The sequence below is a fragment of the Megachile rotundata genome, chromosome 1, assembly GCF_050947335.1.
Source record: "Megachile rotundata isolate GNS110a chromosome 1, iyMegRotu1, whole genome shotgun sequence".
Lineage (NCBI taxonomy): Eukaryota > Metazoa > Arthropoda > Insecta > Hymenoptera > Megachilidae > Megachile > Megachile rotundata.
In genome coordinates, this window is record NC_134983.1 from 2,576,900 (window position 1) to 2,603,237 (window position 26,338).

The 26,338-nt window shown below is 29.7% G+C and overlaps 1 protein-coding gene and 3 long non-coding RNA genes across 4 annotated transcripts in view; 3 read left to right on the forward strand and 1 right to left on the reverse strand.

Annotated features, from left to right (window-relative positions):
- LOC143265536 (uncharacterized) overlaps positions 1-18,647 on the forward strand; it is an 85,247-nt gene extending 66,600 nt beyond the window's left edge. The window contains exon 3 of the long non-coding RNA XR_013040160.1: positions 17,405-18,647. This is a non-coding gene — a long non-coding RNA (uncharacterized LOC143265536). The remainder of the gene's footprint in view (positions 1-17,404) is intronic.
- Positions 7,320-8,912, reverse strand: LOC143264806 (uncharacterized). The gene is made up of 3 exons (XR_013038754.1): positions 8,671-8,912; positions 7,912-8,233; positions 7,320-7,820 (listed from the first exon to the last, which is right to left on the reverse strand). It is a non-coding gene; the product is annotated as an uncharacterized LOC143264806 (long non-coding RNA).
- LOC105662841 (uncharacterized) lies at positions 9,425-12,455 on the forward strand. Its single transcript, XR_001096378.2, has 3 exons — positions 9,425-9,779; positions 9,890-9,982; positions 10,555-12,455. It is a non-coding gene; the product is annotated as an uncharacterized LOC105662841 (long non-coding RNA).
- A 4,146-nt stretch (positions 18,648-22,793) lies between the features above and the next one.
- Positions 22,794-25,597, forward strand: LOC100880796 (uncharacterized). The gene is made up of 2 exons (XM_003704646.3): positions 22,794-23,180; positions 23,383-25,597. Exon 2 carries the CDS (start codon positions 23,415-23,417, stop codon positions 24,885-24,887), a length of 1,473 nt encoding a protein of 490 aa, XP_003704694.1. The 5' UTR covers positions 22,794-23,180; positions 23,383-23,414; the 3' UTR covers positions 24,888-25,597.
- Positions 25,598-26,338: the final 741 nt, after the last annotated feature.

Consider the following 26,338-nt stretch of genomic DNA (forward strand, 5'->3'; position numbering starts at 1 on the left):
TTTTGAGAAAAAGATTATTTATAGCAGAGTTATGAAAATTTCCGTGGATGTAGTGATTCTTCGGCATCGTAAGCGAATCAGGTTGAAAAGCACTGACAACGACGGCCATGCAACCGGTACGTGTAAAGTTCACACCTTAGCAAAGAGCTATGGTGTGTTCGCCCTACCGCGCAACACCGCTCGTTAAACGAATTAAGTAGTTACGCTTTGTTTAATCGGGGCCACGGAGGCCTGAATTAAGTTGTTATTGCGAATTAGCTGATTATACGAAGCGCCACGAGGTGTCGAGTTGATTTGTTGTTGCGAAATATGGCATGAGGTTTGTTTATGCTCGCCACGCCCTACACCCCTTACCGACCTTTCAGCTCGTTTATGGCTGACCTTAAATGAGCTACGTAGACCTCTCGATCCATGGATCCATCTCGCGGTTCTTTCTTTGCTCTGCTTCCCTCACGATCCTCGATCCACCCCTTTCACTCACGCTCCTAACGAGGGAATGGATAATGATTGTCTATAATGCTTTGATAACACTCCACGCGTACGATATATTACTAATGGTAGGAGACGCTCGGTTAACCCTGCTATACCTTTTTCGGCTGAAACATGATACATTTTTACAGGGGGGTTAAACTAATATTGACTGTAGTGCACGATGCACTTTTTTCTTAAAAAGTAGTACAAGTTGCTGAATAACAGGCTGGTTCCTCTTTAATTTTGTACAAGTAACCCGAGGAGATAATTGAAGGAAAAGGTGGCAAAAATAATTGATGAATTGTTGGAAGAAATACTTGAGTAACTGAGATCGTGTGAATATTACAAGGATTACATGCTTTATTTATTTAACGGACCATACTATTTGAATTATAATTTATATTTGACTGTTATTAGACTTCAAATGCAAGTTTTCTTATATACCCTAACATTTACAATGTTAACATTTACAAATTTTTTAAATTATAAATTTTCAAATTTCCATACTTATTCCAAATTTCTAAGCTTCTATATTTTAAATGGCTCAAGTATATACATTCATCAAGTTTCTAAGTCCGCACTTAACAAATTATTAATTTACCAATTTTCTCAATGTTCAATTTTCCAATTTTACAAATTTAAAAATTTTTAGATTTTTAGATTTGTAAATTTGCAAATTTTCAAGTCCCTAGATTCCAAATTTTAAAACTATTAAATCTCCACATTTCTAAATTCCTAAATTCCCAATATTTTAAATGTGAAAATTTAAAATTTTCTAGACTTTCAATATTTTAATACTTGCATACACATTTATGCTCGCGAGCTCCACACCAGACACGTAATCTGACTATCACCGATATAGAGTTACAAAAAATTAATCTTAAAATTACAGAACACAAGATTACAATTACTTGTGATTGAATCAGAATTTAGATAAGTGGATTTATAACAAGCTGGATTCGATAAAAGCGTTTGCATAACGGGTTTGTTGGAATATTAAAGTTGATTATATTCAAGATTACTGGGCGGTCTATGAAGCTATTAATGACTTCACCAAAGAAACCTTGATCGTTAATTTCCCTTCATACGAGTGAAGGAATTCAATACAAAATAATGGTTTAAATGACTGCTGAAACGGAAAATTGTGTAACGTATTTTCTATTTTAAATTTTTAATGATAAAATTAACTGCGTGGAGCTAGCCAACTCAATAATTGATATTTAGTATAAATATTTTTATGTGATTGTGAAAAATAATTATTTATAAACAATTACCACCTTATCAATTTTATATCATCATTTATGTTCATTTCTTGTTGAACCGTGTTGCAGATATGCAACATAAAGTAACGTAATTAAAAATCTTGATTTTCATCAAACGTAAATAAATTGCAAATTTCATAACTGATGAAAGTATTAAAAATATATTTTTGTAGTTTCTGTTCGTTAAACGTTTTCATAGTATGACAGATTTTGCATTTTTTCTTTAAATAAGTTTTTCAAATAGAAAATATTTATTTATTGTTATTTGTAATTCAAAATGGTACTTTTAATACCAATTGAAAAAATTATGCAACAAATAGTTCATTAAGTGTACAATTCACTTATATTTGATAAGAAACAAAGATTTTATAAAATATGATTTCTACGCAGCACATTTACAACGAAATTTAACAAAGTGCAATTAAAAGTTGTAAAATAATGATTATATCATGAAATGACTAAACTATATTTCAAAATATCGTGATCGAAAATGTTAAATAATAACAATAACTTGGAACGTACTTGGTACGATTTAGGGAAACAATACGCATTTAGTAACTTTCCACCGTATTAATGTTAGTATATTATCCATATTATTGTTTCGATTTTTATTTTATTTTCTTTTTATTTATTGTTCTTAGACAGAACATGAACAAATTTTGTAAAAAGATGTTATACTTTGTTACTATTTAATAATTTGAGGAGCAAAACCTTTGCATTCAGGCTCCTTTTTGGAGAATGCCGGCCCTGATACATTGTTCTTCTCTACAACGCTCTGCACAAGATCTAAACGAAATATACACAACCTTGTAAAGGGCCAGGTTTACGTATCTTTAAAGCGTTCCTCCTCTCTTCTTACGAGAGTTCACCAGGTGAAATATGGCTGTTTGAACCCGGACATGTTTCCTGTAACTTTTACAAACACCAATTCCGGCTCGCAACATTCCAAACTACGTTTGAAACCACGCTACACGATAAGAACGCTTTTCTCAGAAAGGAAAAGGATTTACTGTTACTCTATGTACGGCATTGTATCGGGTAATCAGTCGTGTTATTCTCTGCTTGTGGGACTAATTTTTAATAATCCTGTTCGATGCTGTAAACTACGAAAGCATCCTAGAAATCACGAGTCATTGCGAGAAATGCTAATAAATTCGAATAAGTCATTACACGATGACGAGTCACGAAATGTTCGTACTAACTACATGTTATAGCAAACGAAATTTAAGCACGAGTAGTCTAATATAAATGATAAATATCTTAGAGAACCAATAAAAGGAACATGGCGTTCACTTAAACGATAATTATAGTAAAAGTAAAATACAAAATTAAATATTTACTTCAAACCACCGTACACGAACTTAGAATATTGAATTATTACGTGAATAATACAATTAACTCGTTAATAATTACCATAAATAATTTTAAAGAATACATAAAAACAATCTCACAGACAAAAAGTATTTTAGGCAGTACTTGAAAAGAACTTAATTTCCTGATAATCTTCATCGTACATCCGCTCAATGAGCAATAAGTACAGACTAGGCTATTCGATCGTATAGATCATACTTCGAGCAAGGAGGTGGAGCAAATAATACGTATGTGACCGTGAAAGCATTGTTCTGATGACTTATGGTAGGCAGCTACACATCGAGAAACTTTGCAACGATGTACACGCTTAGATGGGTCACATAAAATGTTGTACCACCTGACTAGAACATCTCAAATATCAAGTATTAACAAAAGTTTGTGTGAAATAATATTACAAGGTTTAATCTTAAAACATAATTTTGGTTATCAAAGTATCTGTTGAGTCTTATGATCTTTTGAACATCAATGATAATAAAGTTAAGATAAATGCACTTTTTTAAAAAATAGTAACTGCGCATTTGTTTGTACACAAACTCTTAAGTTCTAAGTAAAAAATGTTTGAATACAATATCAACAAATGAACAATTGCATATACATACCTTAAAAATCTCTGTAATAACTATAAAATTGACAATTTTTTTTGTAGGGGTCAAGAAATAAATACTTACAAACACTGAGAACTCAAATACACTCATATAAATGGCCATTAAATTAGGTAACTATTTGCAGTTAGTATTAACAAAAGATTATTGTCGCAAAGCTACTATTCCTGTGGTAAAAATATTATTTTCTTTTATTACTTATATTACAATTTATTGCTTGTATTTTATTGCTTTTTAACATGTATATTTTAATATATAATTAAATATTTTGATTTTTATCCCTGGATACGACAGTCTTTCTCATAAATTGAAATACTATGTAAATTTCACTGATTATTTTACAATAGCTATATACAGAGACAGTATTAATTTCGAAATCATCTTTAGCAAAAAGGCTGCATAAAGATTTTATAATATCCTAATTATTGTTGATAAAAAGGAAGAAGTATAAGAAAAAAATATAATTTCTTCAACAGTTATTGTCTCATATTCCGTTACACGTATTTCACAGGAAATGGCATGTACAGCAAACTAAATTATTCTTGACAATAATGGTGACTATAGTACGCAACTGTTAGTATGATGAACTTATTATCATGAATGCACAATAAACCACTTTTAAAATGGAGAAATAATTCTACTGCAAGGCTTGATACAACAAGCGTTGAAGTTGCAAGTAACTAATTCATACTATGAAATTGTGATTGTCGTGGAATGTTTCAATGATTATGGAAATTATCGTGTCAAACCGTATTTGTGTTGTTTAGAAGGCTCGTAATTGAAAATGAAGAAAAATGTTCATCAACAGCAACTTTAATGAAAGAATCAAGTCTTGGCATTTTCAATCTAGTAAAATTATATTAAACGCGATGAAAAAAATAAAGAAATTGAACGAATAGAAAGTAGTAATTTAAATTACTTACAGTACTACTACTGTAAATCTAAAATGTTAAATGACATTAACAACTTCTACCACATATTTTCCTTAGTGATTCAGCACAAAAAACGAACAAATTTCAAATCTCCGTTCTAATCGAACGACATGAACGTTTACGCAAACTTCAATCACGAGCCTCATCCGGTAAATGGTGTTCGATTATGTTAAAAGGGTACCTATCTTTGGTATTTTGAAAAGAAGAACACTGCTTACAAATTTATTCAAATAAAATTGTTTCATGAATTCATTTAATTAATTTTTCTATATAAAAAAGCGATTATAGTGGTTCAATAACAAGCGTTTACGTTTCGAAATAATAAACATACAATAAATATTTAAAAATTATAGTTAAGTAAGAAAATACCATCCGTAAAATATACCTCCCTGCGAATAACATTTCATAAACAAAATTATTTTAGTAAATTGGAAGAACTTCCAAGCAAAGAAAATTGTGGAAGATTGTTTAAATATAATGTTACATACTGACATTTTTTGGACTTTCACATATTGATAAATTTGAGATTTAGAAATTTAGCAAGTTAGAAATACTTTTCAGAATTTTTAAAGTTGAAACTTTACTAAATTTAAGTTTAACGTTATTGCAAGTTTTTAACCTGAGAATTCATGGAGTATGAATCAATTCTAATAATAAGTAGTAATTGACGATATCTGTGGCAACTCTATTGGCATATAAAGTTTAAAGTTGTAAATCAAAGTTAATACCCACTGCTACTATTTTTAAATAGCAGTAAATAAAACAGTAAATACTATTTTTATCCTATTGCTTTAAATTAATTTTTTTCTATTAATGTGTCATTTACTGTTTTAATGGACACTTACTATTATTTAAACTAGTTATCTGTTTTCGTTAATTAATTTTGGCACAAACAACCTAAATATGCAATAAAAGACTGCACAAATTGTTTAACGTAACGAAGATGATGTATCCGACTTTTGTAATGATGGTGAGTTATTTTTAGTTTTACTCAAAAACCTCTTAAAACATCATAAGAGAATATGTTGCATAGTGGTAAAATAAGGAAAGATGGGAAAATGCGATTTTGCCATAAATATTTCTAAAAAATTATGAATATAATCTTAATTTATATCAGAATGTGGGTTTTACCAAAATGAATTTTCAAACTTGTCTTCTATTTATTTATTATTTATTTTATTATTTTCAATTCATATGTACTATTATGCACACGATAGAATTTCGTCTAAATCACGGTTAAACTTTTTCGAAAATTATGCTATTATATGTATACATCTAAAATATTATTTCATGCGTTTGAAATACAATATTAACACATTAACAACGAAAAATAATTGATTATAAACAAGAAACAGTTATGTTATTATTTGACATTTAGTTGAAAGTGGATTATTGAATGTAAAGCTTTACTGCGTTTTATTATGTCAAAAAGATTTTAAAAAACAAGTTAAATATTTACATTTAACAGTAACAATTCAGCAACGATTTACCAATAACGATTCTTGCTTATTTATGTACGCATAGTTCCTTCACATTCCTCTATTCACGGAGAACATAGAATACGCGTGTCTCGTCTTTGATTTTTATCGTGATAAACTACCAAATAAAATGCAACGAAACCGGACCAATTATCCGCGTGTGTATAGCGAATGACCAGAAAAACTACCGTGACGACGGACTTCTACACACGAAACAGAAAACCGCACCCCAAAGCGCGTGACTAGAGCTCAAAATAAATGAAAAAAACAAAATAAAGTCGAACCGAGACAACGATGATGATGAAGACTGGCGACCGACGAAGAAAATGAACCACGAACGAAGGAGCCCTACACCTCACCCCTTCTTTTAAATCGTGTGCAATCACCTTTTGGGGTGTCGAGAGTGGCCAGCTCCTATATTATTATCTTCTAATGCCAGCAGCATTGTACCAGCGGGAGACAGTGGTGAGAATGAAAGGAGACTTGTCTGTGAAAAAAACGGGAAGAAAAAACGTGGCGACGAGACGGTAGAGAAAAATGAAAACCCTCACCGATCATCCCCGACTACCGACATCCTTTTCAGCGATACAACTTTCTTCTTTTCTATTCACCGATTCAGTCTATCCACCTTGAGTACCTTACGGCGCGTCTCCACTGGTGTTAACAAACAGTTTGCGATTCGTTCTTTATAAAAATCGTAGTGTTTATAAATTGTTTATATTTTCTAGTTTCACAGTTTCTGAACTGTTTATAGTATTTTTGTTTATAGTATAACAGGACTCCATAAAATCTTCTTCGAACAATTTTCAAGTTATCTATTATTTTACAGCAGACTCTCGTTATATTACCACAAACAGAGATGACTACACTAGGTTTATTATAGGTGAAATGTTTAGGAAATAATCGTATAGTTGACACAGAGGTTAGGTTTGAACTACTTCATCTTCTATTATACAATTACTAGTAGGCCAGTTAGTCGTTGACTGAAGTCAACGACGATTAGGTTTAAATGATAGGTAGCGAGCGATAGTGATGATGATAATAATTATTAAATAATAATATTGGATTTGGAGGAATATTATAAAAATGCGTGTGATGGTGTAAGTATTATTATGTAGTTGCTTGTTAATATTGTTATTGTTGTTGTGGTGAAGCAGAAGAATCTACTAAAACAAAAGGTGAACAAAAGTCAGAAAGGGGATCTCACCACGTTCGCCGTAGCCAGACAACTTCTTACTTTTATTATTATACATATAGAGATACGACAGTGACTATGTTTTAATAAGCTATTGCATTTTGATAATTCGAAAATTATAATCATTTCAATTTGCTATATTTTGATTGTATGTAAAAAGAAAATTACACTAAACGCGAAAAAGATTTACACGGAAAGTTATGGAAATTTTGTATGATGTATTCCGGTTTTTGTATCACGAATTTTTGAATAATGAATTATTAAAATCTATTATTAAATTCGATATAGATCAAATGACTATTATGAAATTTTGATCAAAATATTTTTTTAATGAACAGCGAGAGATGATTAAAATCTTCTGAATGTCGCTCACGAAAATGGCCTTGACAACATACAATTCCGAAATCAAAGTCATTGAAAGTAAATCCCATATACATTATTTACATTACATTAGCACCTTCTTGAATTTGCATCCACTTTATGTAAAATCGTAGTTGACTGTTATATCACTGGAAAATATAAAAAATAATTGCAACTAAAATCAATTATATTGAAAGTTGACTAAGAAAAATATTTACAAATATTCCAATTACCACATACAATCTAATAAAGTTATATCTCGTGTTTAATATTTTTATCGCTTAATGACACAAAAAGTAACATTAATTAAAATCAATCCAGCTTGAAATTTATTCAGCAGATATGTTTAATATTGACATTTCAACATTTTCAAAGTCCTGAATGTTTATAGAGAATGTCAGTATAAGTGTCAGACAATTTTTCATTTTTGTAATTTTTGGTTCTTCGAAGTGAAGGTTAATGCGATTTTCTTACTTTCCTTTGGCACAGCATTTAATATTGTTCTTAATATGGAACATTATAGTATCTTGCAAACAGACATCACAGTTGTTGGATCATGAATCTTAAACAAAAGTAAGACGTCATATTGGTCAATTATTTGAAAAGATATTTAATATTTAATTCTTCAAATTCAAAAAAGATTAAATTACTAAAGAATATCACAGCAGTTGTAATAGCGAAGATGTAGAATAGTGAATTTTTAAAATACTCTATCACCAGTTCAAAATCTCAACATCATCATTCATTCCTTTGTACATACATTTATTAACGGACATACTGTTGAAAACACTTGTTATGTTATGAAGAAAAATTATGTTGGTAACATATATTGTAGAATGTGGGAATGTGTAAATTATTGTTATCATTTATTGTATTTATTGTATTGTTATCATTTAACGTTCCAGTGTTAGATAGGAACCAAGTAATATGTTGTAAATAATTTTACACTAAACATTTGATCTAAATTGTATTATAACATTTTTGTTAATTTCTTCTTACATAGTTCTAAGTTGTGTTATGTAGAATCATCGATTTGTAGTGGCAACTATACGATACTATATTACAAAGTGTTCGACGTATTTCTCTTATTCCTATCCTTGCATGACATTAAAAATCATAATCGTAAACATAAATGAATTTATCTTAATACACGGTTTCGCATGGCATTGAAAAATATCTAGCATTCCATTTATAGAACCGAAGGTCTTCTTCATTTCTTGAAAGGTAATGTAGATATGAAAAGTTTGATATACGTTATTATATTTCTAGTAAAATATAATATACAACTTTTTTATCCATTTTTTTTTGCTATTGTATTATGTTAGAAAAATAAAAGATACGAAAAAATGATTGAAAGTATTATTACAAATAATATATTATTACAAAATTGAAGAATATATAAATGTATGCATAAAAAGCAAATAAAAAAGAAAGTATGTAATTACTATGTTAAAAACTATAGTAGATGTGAAGAACGTATTAAGTTAGAATGAAAATGTAATAAATTTTTATACCGTATAGAAGTGTACAATTAAATTTTCAAAAGTTTATTGTATAAATTAAAATCTTTTTCCTTCACGGTTGTATTCAAGAATTTCGATGTTATCAAAGCAAAACATGTACAAAATTTCATGCACCTACTAATCATAATTTGTCGATTTTATTAATTCTGTGATTAGTAAACTTTAAATAAACGCTATTTGGTTGAACGTGAATAACAGAATTTCTTCTAACGTTTCTCTCCATTTCTTGTCAAATTCTTACAAGACCAAGAATATAAGCCGTGTTGACATTTAGGATGAACGGTAAGACACGACATGACAAGAAGGAAATATAGCAATCGAAAGATCGCATAAATCATTTTCCCCGTACCAGTCGCAAAACGAGAAACTTTCTTCGCAATATACCACATAATTTCCTTCTAACAGTCAGGTATCCTGACTGTTTTGTGGAACGATACGACGACGAACATTGCGTACGAATAATAGCACGACGTACTAACGAGTTCCAGTAATAGCAAAAAGTGACTTTGTTAACTAAAAAATATCTCGATAGATGAAAAGAGGAATGCGAATTTATTTGTCCGCTACTAGCAAATAATAAGGATGGTAATAGAAATAACAACAATACTGATTACTGCTCTTATTACACGAATACATCTTTGTTACATATAAGCATAATAATGTAACCATACTAATTACGTTCCATATTGGTATAGGACAATTTGCACCAGCTAATAAGCGTATTGTGCCGCTGTTTTCTATACGAGTACAAGCAATCAAAGTGAAATTAAAGCGATGACCGTATATACGTATGTAGACACCTCTCTTCACACTGTCTTTTGAATTAAGATTGATGCTTCGCTATTGAACATTCCGAGACACTTAAATTTAATTGAAATTGAATTACTCGAGACTGGGAACTCTCATTCTCAGGGTCAATCTTGTTGTTGTAAAGCAGCGATTCGCAATCTTTCTGCATGGCACGAACGCTTTTGATTACGAAATAAATTTGCGACACATTAAACTCGCTAATTAGTTCAGAATATTTCCAGTCTCATTGGTAAACATAGAAAAAATACTATTCCCAAATTTGAGATTTGAAAAGTTTATAATTTTGAGATTAATTAACGTTGAGATTATGGAGTTTTGAAATTTTATTGCCTCAGAGTTATTGAATTTGGGTACTTTTGTATGTCAGGAATTTTCGAAAACTTAATCATTGAACTATGATTTGGAATTTTGCGAATTAAAAATTTGAATATTTGAAATTGTGAAATTTTAGAATACTAAAACTTAAATGAATATTTTAAATAATATTTTCCCTATCTGTACTTATGTTTGCTTCAGCGAATGAATTCATTGATTTATCTTCTATTTTTAGTCGTGATGCTGATATTATTTTCACCCTAACAATGTGCGGAAACACTACAATGGTTCTATGGATGGTACTTCTTGCAACATTTTATTGCAACCATGTAGCAGTTGAACCAATGACATTTTCAAGTTAAAGCTATCTATAGAATTTTAAGTTGATTTCGAGGAACATCGTAAAACGACATAAAGTCTTCTTTTCACCATGATTATGTCTTTCACTAACGTAATTAACAATAACACTATTTAAACGGCCTATTTGTATCGCAATATAATAGTAATCTTTGCCCTCAATGTGAAAAGCATCAATTATGACTTTCCCGCTCTCCGAAAGTTCTCTTCCACGAGGGATTTCACCTCCTAACCTTTACAAACACATCTTGAGAATGTAAATTGAAACAAATGAAGGTAACATGATGAATTTGTTTACTTGCGAAGTCCGATGGATGCTAACGTAAAGAGGATATATAAAATTAATATACTATATATTTATGAATCGTCTCAAAATCAAGTTTTACGAAACTCAACTTACATTTATGTTAATACGCCACTTTTATTTTACATAATTTATTTTATACGCATTACGAATTAGTATTTAAGAAATGCTAACCGTAATCTCGCACCAAAGCTAGATCGTGGGAAAAATGAGTCCATATGACATGAATTCATGATATGAATTAATATATATCAATACACAATGTATACGGATCTTATTCTACTTTTAAATTCCTAGTGAAAAACTATCAAATATTTTATTAAAAATCAAGTGCATATTGAGGGTATGCTCCCATTGCATCGATTCCGTACTAAGCATACAAAACTAGTACTTAAACAGTTTTGAAGGTCACTTATCAAAATGGACGCGACGACCTTTATTGATTTGCACAGATTTAAAATCAAGGTACCACATTTTCCTCGTCGTTATCTTCATTTTTACAGTTACAATAATCTTATGCATTTGACAGATAATAATTATCGCTGTAAATTTGTCTCGCCAATTAAAAATGAACTTCATTTTTTGGCATTACTTTATTGTAAATCTACGATTCACAGTGAACTTTTTCTGGATTACATTAATTGTCTACTCAGATAAAAGCTAACATTATTGATTGACATGATATCTGACTTATTATTACATCCTTGATTCACTTTTGGAACATATAAATATTAACATTTGATAAAAAAAATTGTAACAAACATTTTTTGAAAAAAAAAAAACCGACTTCGAAAAATACAAAAATGTAATATAATTCACAAAAATCTACTCGTAGTCGGTATCTTGCCTAAGAATACAATTCAAAATTAATATTGAATTGGTTCCAGTCTGGTTGAAACTGGGAGCAAATGTGCACATCACTATCGTGTAGCCCACTTCAAGTTAGTAACTCATAATCTAAAGCACTGCTCTGACAGAAAACGCTTTTTAAAAGTGTAACGTCAAAATTCTTCAATGTGGAGGTTCCTGGAATGTTATAAAGGTTTACCCTACAATGATCTTAAAAGATCAAACTAAAGTCAGCTATATACATAACTATATACAATACTTTAGAGCTATATTTGTAGGAGTTAGTTGAATGTGTATACCTAACATACATCCTGTATAAAATTAGCGCCCCATTTTGAAAATTGTAAAATTCTATGTGTTGTTCTAGATTATTCTAGACTTGTTCTAAATTGTTCCACAAAATAAAACTTTAATAATAAATATTTTAACGGAAAATTAAAAAAAAAACAGCTGTTTGACCTGACACCTCATTTTTCGAAAATTAAATTTTTGGTGGTTATTCCAGATTGTTCTAGTTATACCAAATAGTGTTCCAAAGTAGTAATTCTCCAAACAAAGTATCTAAAAAGATATAATATTAACACGATATCGAGCGCGCAAACAGCATTTTTACGTCTACTGCTATCATTAACACTTTTTTTACATTAAATTATATATTTAAACTAATAATTAACATAACAACTTAGAACAACTCTGATTTTTGGCAGAACAAATTTTTTAAGGTCACTTTACTCTTGAAAGAAAAACATATTTCTTCCCTTTTTTGTTATTTGTTTTTCTTTTTAAGCTGATATAATAGAAAACCAATTTATAAGACCTTATTTCTTCTCTGTTAATAAAACATCCGATGGGTTTTTACATTTGTTGTGTGACGTATTGTCTAAATTATAGGACGATGTTCCTTATGCGATATGATTAAATTCTGTCTTTAAATGGAACGCAGCTTTATCGCACTTGAGGCGAACTGTGAGAAATGTTCTAAATGAAAGTTACCAATATGTAACTTGGTAAAATACTTGGATATGTAACTTGGACTGCGATTGTAAAATATTTTGATCACTACTATCTCTAGACGTATTACGTGAATTCTTGTTTCTAAGCGCTAATATACCGAATACTCAGTTACATAAAATCTGTTATGAATTCAGTCCGTATTCGGCTGTACCACGAGTTACATGGCACCCGGTATACTATTGCAATAAATATATACATGTATACAGCTGAAGTATGCAAAACTCAAGTATACAGTGACATAAACGTATACGTATAGCAGGCTTCGTATGCAAAACTTGATGACGTTCATGCAATTAACAGTATGCGTGCATTGTGCACATATGCACATTCGCCATGAGAACGTAGAATGCATATATTCATCGTACAGGGAACAGAGTGCGTTGAAAGGGTGGTAGAATCCGCAAAGAACGGAAGACAGGAGAAGCATCGAAGCCCGACAAAACGAAATGTTTCGTCGTGGAAGAAGAAGCCGGCGGATATAATGGATATCTTTATTATCGAAGGGAGAGGCAAAGCCGATGGGAGTCGGGTAAAGTCGTCGTGGTATCGCAACAGCCCAACCCAACGTCGACGACAACGACGCGACACGACGCGATGCAACGCGACGTTCCACTCGACCAGGCTAACAGAACTTCGGTCCAATTGGTCTACCCTTCCCCCTTCCCCGACATAAATATTGATGAAAACGATACATTTATACGCGAACGACAAGTCCGTCCGCGGATAAAAAGTCAAGAGATTTATCGGGATGCGGCCTCGCGACGACAGCCATTTCTGCGCCGATCATACATCAAGCAGAGCCTTCAGGCCAATTCTGAACGAGCTCATACGATTCCTGTTTCTAGAGCGATCCACCTTTGATTCGTTAAAAAGTGCTGTTTCGGCTAGATTTTTTTTTCTTTGTTTGCCCATTTGCATCGTTTTGTTAGAACAGAAAATGGATCTGTATTGCAGAAATTTGTTTTTCAACCCTCGTCTTACAGAGATTGCGATCCTAAAAATTCTTCATTCAGTCACGGTGTTCTGAGAGAGACAGAAATTTAAATCCTGTGCTACTGTGCTATCGTATAATATAAAACTGTATGAGCATGAGCCGTCAGTTTTGAAACCGACATGTCACTTTTTGAGAACAATGAATTAAAGCTATTTACAATTACAGAAATGTATATGGTTTTTTTATCTTTGACAGTTTCATTTGTAATCCTTACAACTTATTTCTTTAATAGAAATTTGACTGTTATATAAAAATGTAAATTTATTTTGATAGTGGCATAAGCCTTTAATATAATTTTAATTTTATTAAATTATAATAGAAAATTTGTTTCATACTACTATTAAACGCTGATAATCACAATTAAATAATTATTACAATTTAGTTTTATTTCATTATATTACTATAAATATTACATTACAAAATAACACTCGTATGTGCCTACTATATTACTGCGTTAAAGTTTAATTTACACACTGCCTAAATTTACAGTTTTACAGTATGTGTAGCTTTATAGAGAAATTAGTAAAGAATTAAAATATTAAATAAAATAAAAATTTCAAAATTCGAAATTAAAAAAACAACAAAACTTACCTTAAGAAAATGAGTTATTGAATATAATAAAATCAAAGTAGAATCATCAGCGATTGTTATGTTAGACCTATTAAAAAGTTCTGTTCATTATTTTCAATACCTTTATTAATATTTACTGAAAAATATAATTATTAATTAGTTATTAAACTAAACAGTGAGGGTAGGCAAATTTATTCGCTAAAATAAAATTAACTTAAGATACTTTATACATATTTGTACTAAAATAAATAAAGGAATGGCCATAAATGGTATTATACAATTACATTGAACAAATTTTCAACTAATTATCAAGCTAGTAAATTTAATATATGAAGCTCCGCCATCGCGTGAAGCAGCAGACCTAAAGAAACACTAAAATTTTAAATAATATAAATAGTAACAAAAGCAAATTCTAAGATTAAATATTTGGAATTCCCAGAGAGACAGTAAATGTGTTAAGCAACCTATCTCTAATATTTATATGAAATGAAATATTTATGCATTCCGCAAATAACGATTTACTAATAAGGATAATCAAGTTACACCTGAAATGATTTAATTAAGTAGATATCCAATTAAGATGGCAAAACAGTTACTAAAAGGAGATGAAATGAACTGTCGATTGTGTTTAGGAACACTTCTTTTACTTCACTTGCTAGCATGTTTTGTAGGCATCATTAGAACCGGTTCCCTTGAACGCGTGGCGTCGAATGAAACACGCCAGGAAATTATTTAAGACTTTGATCTTGCTAATTTAATAGCGAACTGTACCGCAAAAAGAATGTTTCGAAGGAGCGGCACGGACATCAACTGCACGCGTTAAACTTGATTTACTCCTGTTAGATCAATGGTATCATACAGAAATAAAGACAACTAAAATTTATACAGGTTGTATCCAAAATTATTTCCCACAATATACTAATTTTTTATAATTTAAAAAACATGGTCCACGTAAAAATATTAATGTACATAATAATCAATACTGTGTATTGTCGTATCTTCCAAAATTTTTATTAAAAAGAAAAATAAAAACAATTTTTATTCTTAAAATAAAAAGTAATGCAGTAACATACTTTCATATATTATTTTGCCTATCTAATTGCAAAATAATTTTTCTTTTAATAATAGTTAACGATACAATTCAGAAATTAATCATTGATACATAAATTCAAATACAAAGACAACAAGTACATAGTATTTAACGTTCATTTGTTTATTATAGTGAATTTTTATAGCTATTTCTATTAAACTTCAAACTTCGATTTAATGCAACATAATACATTTTTATACTTATACGTCATTCAATCAGTGTCATTCGTAAAACAGTAATCTATAATACACAGCTTGCTTTAATCTTAATTTGCTACACCTTACACCCAACCATTTCATACTGAAAATCAATTATAAACAGTTTATATTATAATTTCATGAAATCTTAAGTTTTAAATTCGTATAAAATAAACATTATTTTGTATAACTTTTGACATCGAGTCATATTGTTTTTTTTTCAGGAAGAAACAACATTTCTACCCGATCAGTTTTCTTATTGAAATTTATGTTCGTATCTTATATATATATTTATTTCGCTAAATTTTATTAAAGAATAATAACGCAAAAGAAGCTAATACGTTTAAAAAAAGTTTCAAGCTACGATACGCCATCTCTCGCAAAGATAGCATTGATGCCGATCACGATGCAACCGATCGCCTCACCGAGAATGTTTTCTTACAACAAGATCCCTGGACGGGCAGGGGCCCCCAGACCCCTTTATTGGATTTAGTCCCCTAATGATTTTGTCAAGCCGGGATGAAAAGAACCTGCCAACATTCCGTCGTGACTCGTTCTGCATTTGAATTTGGCGCTGTAGCCACGCTTTCCGAACCGTCAGGGAGCCCCTCGTAAATTATGTTTCACGGATCGTAACCCATCACCTAACACAATTATCCGCGAGAAACAACCGGCAGAGATGATCTTTTAACGTTATTCGATGTCGATCATCTATAAATTACCTGCTACGATTTATATTTCATCCTGTTACATCTCAAAAACATGCACGTTTGAACATTTTCTCATAAGTTCAACTTCTGCTTCTATTGTACATTAAGTTTTTGTTAATTAGAATAACAAGTATGTGCAAATTTAAATTCCATGCTTTTCAGTATTTTTAAGTTATCAAATTTTTTATTTTCAAATTTGATAATTTGAATATTTTCGTGTTTTTAAATTTAGAAATATAAAAACTTGAAAATGTAGACGTGTAGAAATTTAGCAATTATTAAATTTCCAAATTTGTTAATTTATAATACTATCACATTTTAAAATATAAGTAGGAATTTAGAAATTTTGCTGTTCAGAAGTGCAGGAATTTAGTAATTTAGCAATTTTCAAATTTTCAAATATCCAGATATTAAAATTTTCAAGTTTTTTAAGTTTATGAATTTACAATTTCATGCTTTCAAATGTTCAAGTTTCCACATTTAGAAATTAAAAACTGTTTAAATTTAGAGGAATTCATAAACCTTTTAATTTCTCGATTTTTATATCTCCAAATGTACCATTCTACAAATCTACAAATTTTCAAATTCATAAGTTCAAAAATTTACAACTGGTTAAAAGCTTCGTACTTGTCAAAAGTAAACAACCTTATTATAGTCCATTGCGATATAATGAGGGTCTTACGTCTTTATGGTCATAGTTACCGATCACTGTTCTAACCCTAACCGATATTTACAAATTCATGTAAATCCAATAGAAACAAAGAAAATGGAAGTACATAGGTATCAAAGTAGCAAAGATTAATTGATCATCAAAAAGCATGGACCTTCTTGTCATGATACACAAAACGTAGATCCCCAATTTTCCTTAAATGCCTCACAGTATCAGAACAAATATTGGCTGTAGGTTATCTCGCTATTACGCGAAACTAATAAATCTTTCTCGCGGTAGATACATACATATCGTGTCTTTCTTACACAACTCCTCCTTCTATCGTTCCAGGAACGAGGTCTTCGATCATACACCATTAATTATCCACACAATGCATGAGGATTAGGTTTTTCTGAAGTTGGGACCGCCGAAAACGTAGGTACGTGCGCCTGGTGCATCTCTTCACATCAGCAGACGTCAACTCTAAATGGAAATGTCTTAATTATCAGAGCACGTAGTGGTTCAACAAACAAAAAACTTCGTCAACCGTTTCTGCATTGCCCCGCGACATAACGATACATTCACAACAATTTAAAGTACAGATTCTCGTACAAGGAGACCACGCAATCGATTGTTCGAGTACAAATATTATATCCTCCTTATTTATTAGTTAAAATTGTGACATTTATTAAGGACATGAGACACATCGTTGGGAACAACATAACGTCAAAAATAAAATGAAGCGTATTGTAAGAGACAAACGTAAAATAAAAGGACTTAACTATTAAAATAATTCCAGGATTTAATAATTTTCAAAATACGTGGGTAATTGGCGAAATCACAATAACGAATGAATACTTATTTATAACAAAAGTTCTCGCAATCAACTCATATGATTGCATGATCGTACATTACATTCATCGTACGGTGTTCAAAATAAAAGATGCACGATCATGTTTATACAAAAAATGTTTACAGTATGAAAAATTCATTTATGATTGCTAGGTTACATTTGCGAAGTTAAAATGTATCCAAATTAAGTAAAGTGATCTAAAAAATTGTAACTATCGACTGAGAACACTTTTATCAACATTTTAATTGGGCTTGTGTAACAATTAGACTTGTAAATCATACCTACGTGTAATCTAATTTTATATGAAATGAACAATTCAGTTTATTGTAATTAATTTGTACTTAATATTAATACACGTTACTGTGATATTTAAAATATCATTACAGTAACAAGTTATCAATCTGTTATGTTGTAAGTTTAAGACAATGCGTATGCAATTTTTAATTTATTAACTTGTATACGAATTTCTTTTCGACATTTGTAATACTATGTAATAGATACTATGTAATAGAATATTAATTAGTTTGTTACATTTTCCTATAGCATACACGAATTTTATCTGTAACAAGAGACTGAAGTGAACCTAAAAAGATGGTCGTAAATTTGCAACAAAGAAAATGCACTTAATTTGATCAAATACACAGCTTAATTCTACACAATAAATGATAGTAAGTATATTGAAATTTAATATTCTTGTCCTAAAAATTAACTAATCGATGCGAAATTTTATAACGCAAAATAAGATTCAGTACTTGTACCTGCAACTCAGTTTTTCTATATTTTCCACAAATTGGATATATGTATGAGATTTACTCTATCGCCACAGCAGTTTGCATGAACATATTGATAATACTTTAAATACTTCACCTGTCAATGTATGAAATTAACTTAACCATTAAGAAAGTGTTGTTGGTGCGACCATGAATACTAAAGTACTAAAAGAATAAATTTTACACAAGTTTTATGTAAGAAAAAATATGGAAAAAATAAATTTTAAAACCGACTGGTTATTCACCAAAACACGTCTTATAATAGCAATTTCAAAAGCTCACATATTTGGAAACAATATCATTATAATTATCAAATAGCTTTAAGGTTGGATCTTGGTTGTTTAATAATGTACAAGTAATAAGTCTTAAACTCCGTTGCATGCACTATACAGGATGTCTCACAACTAGTACAACTCTCGGAAAGGGGTTGTCACTGATTCCTAACAACTTTTCCCTTTGCAGAAATGAAATTTAAGGCTTTGTTTTGGAATTATTAACGACAAACATTAGTACGGACATTATTAACAGTATCTATGAAAATTATTATACACTTAACATTGTTGAAGTATTTATAACTTAATCGAATGACTACAAAAATTTTCTACAATACATTTTACAAATACAGTTACTCCCACTCATATTCGTACAGCATACACGCGTTCAGTATAAATGAGAAAACACCACTTTACCTAGGGATACTTTTTATTTATCTTTATTAAAATTAATTATTACACTGTTCTACATCTATTTACAAAGCGGTTTTACTTTTCATCGTTTAGAAATACAAAAAAATAGAAAAAGAATGTAATTATCTATAAAAACCATTTCTCAGCCATATTCGTACAGCCAACATACAAACAAGAATATACGTCCTAGGAAATGTTTATACTTTATCGGGAATTCCCCGTTTATTCTACACCAAACAAAAGACAATTAGCAATTAGTCTTTTGTTTCAACAGAAACAATCTGTTCATTAACACACAAAATGGGTCGAAAAGGTAAAGAAACGTCAATTGAATTGCGAAAATTGATTATAAGTCATCATGAAGATGGAAAAAGTTTGCAAGAAATTAGTAATATTGTAAAAAGAAGTCGGTCTACTATCCAATATATTATAAAAAGGTATAAAACTGAAAATAGAGTAGAAACTTCGAAATCTCAACAGAAAATTACTAACTGATCGTGACGAACGAAAAATTTTAAAAGAAATCAAGATAAACCCTAAAATTAGTGCTCCAAAAGTTGCGTCGAAGTTAGAAAATCAAATAGGTAAAAAAGTTAGTAATGAAACCGTTCGCCGCGTTTTGAGGAAATATGGATATAATAGAAGAGTTGCCAGGAAGAAGCCGTACATTAGTGAACCAAATAGACGAAAACGTTTGCAATTTGCAAAAGAATATGTAAAATGGACATATGAATCGTAGAAGCGTGTTATATTATGCGATGAAAGTAAATTTAATGTCTTTCAATCTGATGGTAGACAAATTGTATGGCGAAAACCAAATACCAGCCTTGAAAAGTCAAATCTTCAACCTACAGTGAAATATGGCGGTGGACACGTCATGGTTTGGGAGTGTTTTTCTGCCACTGGAGTTGGAAATTTGCAGATTATTGATGGAATCATGGATAAACATAAATACATAAATATTTTAAAAGAAAATTTACACGTCAGTGCTAATTGCTTGGGAATTCCCAATGATTTCATTTTCTATCAGGATAATGATCCAAAGCATAAAGCTTGCATAACACGAGAATGGCTGCTGTATAACTGTCCGAAAGTAATGGAAACGCCCCCACAAAGCCCAGACATCAACCCCATAGAAAATTTATGGGCAGAACTAAAAATTAGATTGCGTAAATATGAAATAAGTAACGTGGACCAACTCAAAAAGACATTGCACCTAGAATGAAAAAATATCAGTACTGATATTACAAAAAAATTGGTTCAATCTATGCCAAATAGATTATTTGAAGTAATTAGGCATAACGGTTACCAAACAAAGTATTGATTCATCTAATTTTAATAACAGAAATACGTTTTTCCCTTGTGTACGAATACGGCTGAGAGATGGTTTTTATGGACAATTACATTCTTTTTCTATTTTTTTGTTTCTAAATGATAAAAAGTAAAACCGCTTTGTAAATAGATGTAGAACAGTGTAATAATTAATTTCAATAAAGATAAATAAAAAGTATCCCTAGGTAAAGTGGTGTTTTCTCATTTATACTGAACGCGTGTATGCTGTACGAATATAAGTGGGAGTAACTGTATATAGTTTCTCAAGACGTTTAATTGTTTTCAAAGCCAACTTGTTAATAAAACACGCATTCATGGTTACTTACAGATTAATTAAAAGCTCTGTAAGAAAATAATCTGAGCATTCTTGTTAGAAGAGTTCTCCAAATTAGACGACTATACCTTACATTTTTATCTAGCTTGCTATTATGAATAATATTATTACTTTTTTCTTTTACAATATCATGTAAGACTGCAAGAAAACCAATACTTTACAAAGAAATTTCGTAATTTTTGTCCCACACAATAAATAATTTTCTTTTTATAAAAATTTGTAGGTTATACATAGGTATAAGTTCATGTATAAGGATACCATTCATTTACTAACCAATGAAAACAAAAATTTCTTGTAATAACCAATAGTTATTTCATTACGATTAATTAACTGAAAAATGTTTATTTTCTCCTTCTTATTAAAGTGTTTAATTAAATTTATATTATTTTCTTCTAACGTTATGACAATTTTTAATTCTTGAATCGTCGAATATTATTTGTTCTTTTTGTAAAAGAAGTTCGCTAATATTTCTGATACATTTTTTATGAAACTTATATCGGAGATATGCGTCGACTATTTTTAAATTTGAATATTGTTGTATGTTTACATTGCAGTAAATAGGAGCATTATACTGTCAAAATGTGAGCGATATTTCATAATTTCTTTAAAGGTAAGGGACTACAAGTGATTATAAAATTCCTTGTTGTTTCCGTTATTCATCCTTGCAATTTGAAATTCCCAAGATACACTAAAAGCTCTCCACGTGATTATCTGAGCCAATATAACACGATGAAAAAAATATAATTTCCATTTAAATTAACGATTTTTTAGCTAGATTATCTACAACAAAAAGGAATTTAATTTAAATAAGTCGACTGGTTTTAATTCCCATTTGTGCAATATTCAAAAAGAAAAAATCTAACAAAGAATAATAATTGAACGAAATTACAATATATTTATACGTAAAAGTTAATAAAACTGTAAATTTCAACAGATGTAACAGTAATATAATCTTAAAAAAATATGGGCATTGAAATTCAAATTAATTTCGAAATAATAAAATAAAAGTGAGTGGAGTTAATAAAATAGGTGTTTTTAATGTTACAAACAAATTAATGAATAAACACATAATTTTTTCGGAATTCGCAATATTTAGATTCGTCAAATCTATAGTTGATATAAAATGAGAAATAAGAAATTTAATAGTTGATTATAGTTAATAAATCATATACAGACTAATAAGCTGTACAAATGTGTAATTTAATTATCTTTCATTAAATAGATTCCATTTTTTATCCAAAATTAGTTGATATTTGTTGGTAGTTGTTTTCTTCAATAATACTTACTTGACAGACAGTCGTCAATCGTCATAACATTTATAAATAAATACATAGCTTGATTGTTTTACAACGAATAAGTCCAATTTGTTTTATATTCCGTTGAAAACATTTACACTAACACCTGTTATCAACCATCTTTTCATTTCGAATAATTTCGATAGTTTTACAATTAAAATTTCTTTGCCTTTCACAAAACAGTAAACATCAATTGAAATAAATTACTTTCTTTATTATTTTTTATCGACATGTTAAATAAAGATACTTTAAGAACAAATCTTCTGGATTTTTTTAAAAAATTAAGATTAATTTACAAATCTTTTAGGATGGAGCCTGGAAGATTTATTAATTAACATAAAGAATCTTACTAACTATATCTGTTATATTATTACGCTTGCGTAGAATATTTCAAATCTACGCGCTTAAAAAATGACTGCCTTACGTATGCGCATTACTACGTTTTCAATATCTTCTTTTTTATAACTTTTTTTTCGTTTTTAGTGATTGTCAATTCGTTTCGACATCTATACGATCTATGCGAAAAACATTAGCTGGAGTTCAAAACTAAAAGAAGGAACCAATGATTGTTTCTACTTTTTGCGCAAGTGCAGTAAGTGCAGTCAATGCGAACAAACCTAATGCCGACCGACGTGGGTAAACGAGCATCAAGCAGCTCGACGTGTAAATTAATTTCGACGAAATCTAAGAAATTGGATTCATGGTTGCGAATTCAATCTGTCGATTATGCTGCGTTAACATGTGACATACAAGGAAAAGATAATGGCTGAAAGTCTGCGGTTTGCAGCAATAATGATTCTATTTTAAACACAGCATCAACTATTTAAGATCAGCTGTCATAAGCAGACGATAGACAGGTGAAATTTATTTTTTGTTTAAAATTTCGTCAGTTCAATATTTTTAATAAATAAATTTAATATTTTATTAATAATTATTACATATGTATTAACTTTACAGAAATTACAATAATATAATTTCAATTATTATCTTCCAACTTTTCAAACTAGTATTTATACTTTTTTGTTTTAGTACACTTATACTTATTCTTTATAATTTCAGCATCTACTTACTTATCTTCGGATTGTAAGGTCATGGAATTGACTGAAACCAATGTACAAATAAGAGATTGTTCCATTAATTTACTTCCTGTATACATCAAACAAGAACATGACGAACACGAAACAGATTTCAATGATGCTGAAATAATTAGTGCAGCTCAAAATTTTTGTGCCATCGAAATCAAGGAAAGCAAAGAATGTACTACAATTAATAGCAGCAAAGAATCAGATGTAAACAACAAAGATTGTACACAACATACAAACAATTTGAACAGTTTACACCCTACGTTAAACGATACTCATCAAAATGAAAATTGTAACATTAATGGCATTTTAAATGGATCAGTATATTTGCAAAACTTAGACTATGAAAATATAAATATAGAAATACAAAAGTCTACAAATCAAATAGCTGAAGTTTTTATTGAACCACATGAACAACTACAGACAACTAATTATAGTGTTTCAACAGTTACCATACCAAGTGAACTTCTAGGACTGAATCTTAACATAAAAAAAGAAAATGAAGTAGATCAAGAAACAGTTTATGCTACGGAATGGCTCTGCAGTGTGAATGCTGAAAATGATCTTCAGTTAAAGGTTTCTAAAAATATCAAAGAAAAAGTTGACGTTTCTAATAACATTGATGCTACAATAACGCTGTTAACAAAACAGAAGGATCAAATACCAGAAAATAACAATAGCTTAGAAACCAAAGAAAGCAGATCTGAAAGATCTATAAAACAGATAAAGATAAGGTCAAATTCGTTAGAAGATTACAAAGAAAAACTAAGACGGAAAGCAGAGTGTATGAGAGAAAAGAGAAAAAAATTATATGAACAGGAAAGTGAAGAACAACGTCAGCAGAGACTAGCAAAGGAAGCAGCAAAAAGACGAGAAATGAGAATGTATTATGAAACTCCAGAACAAAGAAGAAAAAGACTAGATGTAGAAGCAGCAAGGAAAAGAGAATACAGAATGTATAACGAAACACCTGAAGACAGAAGAAAAAGATTAGATCGTGAAGCAGAAAGAAGAAGGATGAAAAGGCTTTCCTTATATGCTAACGAAACACCAGAACAAAGAAAAGATAGATTAAATAGAGAATCTACGAAACGAAGAGAAGCTCGACATAATCAATATGCTAAAGAAACAGAAGAAGAAAGGAAAGAGAGATTAAAAAGAGATGCTTTGAGAGTTAGAGAAATGAGATTTACTAGATCTGCTATTGAAACAGAAGAGGAACGTAAACAAAGATTAGTAAAAGATGCTCTACGTAAAAGGGAGGTAAGAATGCATGGACGACATTCAGTGAATAATAATTTCACTGAGCTTCAAACGGTTCGCAATTTTGAAGAATTAAACAATGTGCAGATAAAAGAGAATTCTGATAATCAATTTGGAGGTCATTATTTAAATAACTGGATGATGTGGTTTCAAAATTCATTAGCTCAACCAGTTCATATTGGAGACCAAATCAAGTCTCAATTAGAAAGTAATGAATAAATAGTGTTACCTGAATTTTTAACACTACACATGAAATGTTTTAATATACATGCATCAAACAAATTATACCTAAACTATGTATAATTTGTATGTACATGCTTTTTCGCAACACTGTGCTTAAATTCTTGAAAATATGTTTAATGGTTACTGCAATAACAGTGTACTATTTGCAGTAGTTTAGTGATTATTAGTAATAGTTCTTTATATATTTAAGTTTAATTTTTAATATTTATAAATTTTGTAATTAAACATCTGTTATTTGGTATATTTGTTAATATAAGATAGAGGTCAATGGTTAATATATATCTTTGAGATATTCAATATTATTAAACTTTTTATAATATCTTAGAAACATATTACACTTTTACCATTATAAGAGATGTACAAATTATAATAAAATTATTATAATGTTATTTTATTATTTAATACGAATGGGGGGAAAAGAGTTTGTTGAACTGTTAAGATTATAAAGAATTAAAGTTGTATGTTTGTAACATAAAAGGAATATTCTTAACAGTGCCTTTTTGTTCACTATTTTGTAAAAGCAATTATAGTGTGATTCAGACAATTTCTATACATGTATATATTATTTAAAATGAATGAATGATTCCAGGGAAACCTTAGTTTTCCATTGGAATTAATGTACATTATAATGAAATCTTTTCTACAATTCCTTTGTATCAAATAAAACAAAGTATGTTATAATTCAACTTGATTTTTTGAGTACCTTGCATATCATATATTTCCTTGTACACTTATTCCAGTATAGTACTATAACATGATACTTGATATAATTTTTGTATAAGATAGAAATTAATTTTTGAGTAACGTTTTAAAATTAACAATTTTTCACACTTTTAAATACTTTAATAAATATTTAAAAATGAAAGTATGACAAGTATGATCCATTTATTTTAATAATAGAATTATTTTATTATATAAAAATGGAAACAGTTATAATATCAAAAGTGTTTTTAATATTATGAAAGATATGTACTTGCGAACACTAAATAAATATTCTTTGGTTATATTACTATCAATGAAGCTATTAATAAACAATAATATACCTCAAGTTGTTTCACAAAACAATACTAATTAGCTTTAGACAGTTTTGAAAGTATTAAGAAATTGAAAAAATCGAAAAGTGCAAAAGTTGTATTCAAAATTTAGTTCCTATCTCTTACCGTTAGATGGCTAAGCATTTGGCGATCCATAAAATATAATTTTTTCAAAAGGAAAGTATAACAAGAGGCAACACTCTGATAAAGAAAATAAGTTCAGAGATACATTCTGTTATAAAAAAATATTTCAGTTCTTACATAAAAAAGTAGATTACGTCCTCTTTGATCACCACTTTGCACTTTAAAATTCGATATACGACCTTTTTGACATTTTGTAATCTTATTTATTTTTAATAATACAACAATCATTTATTTGCATTATTATTTCAA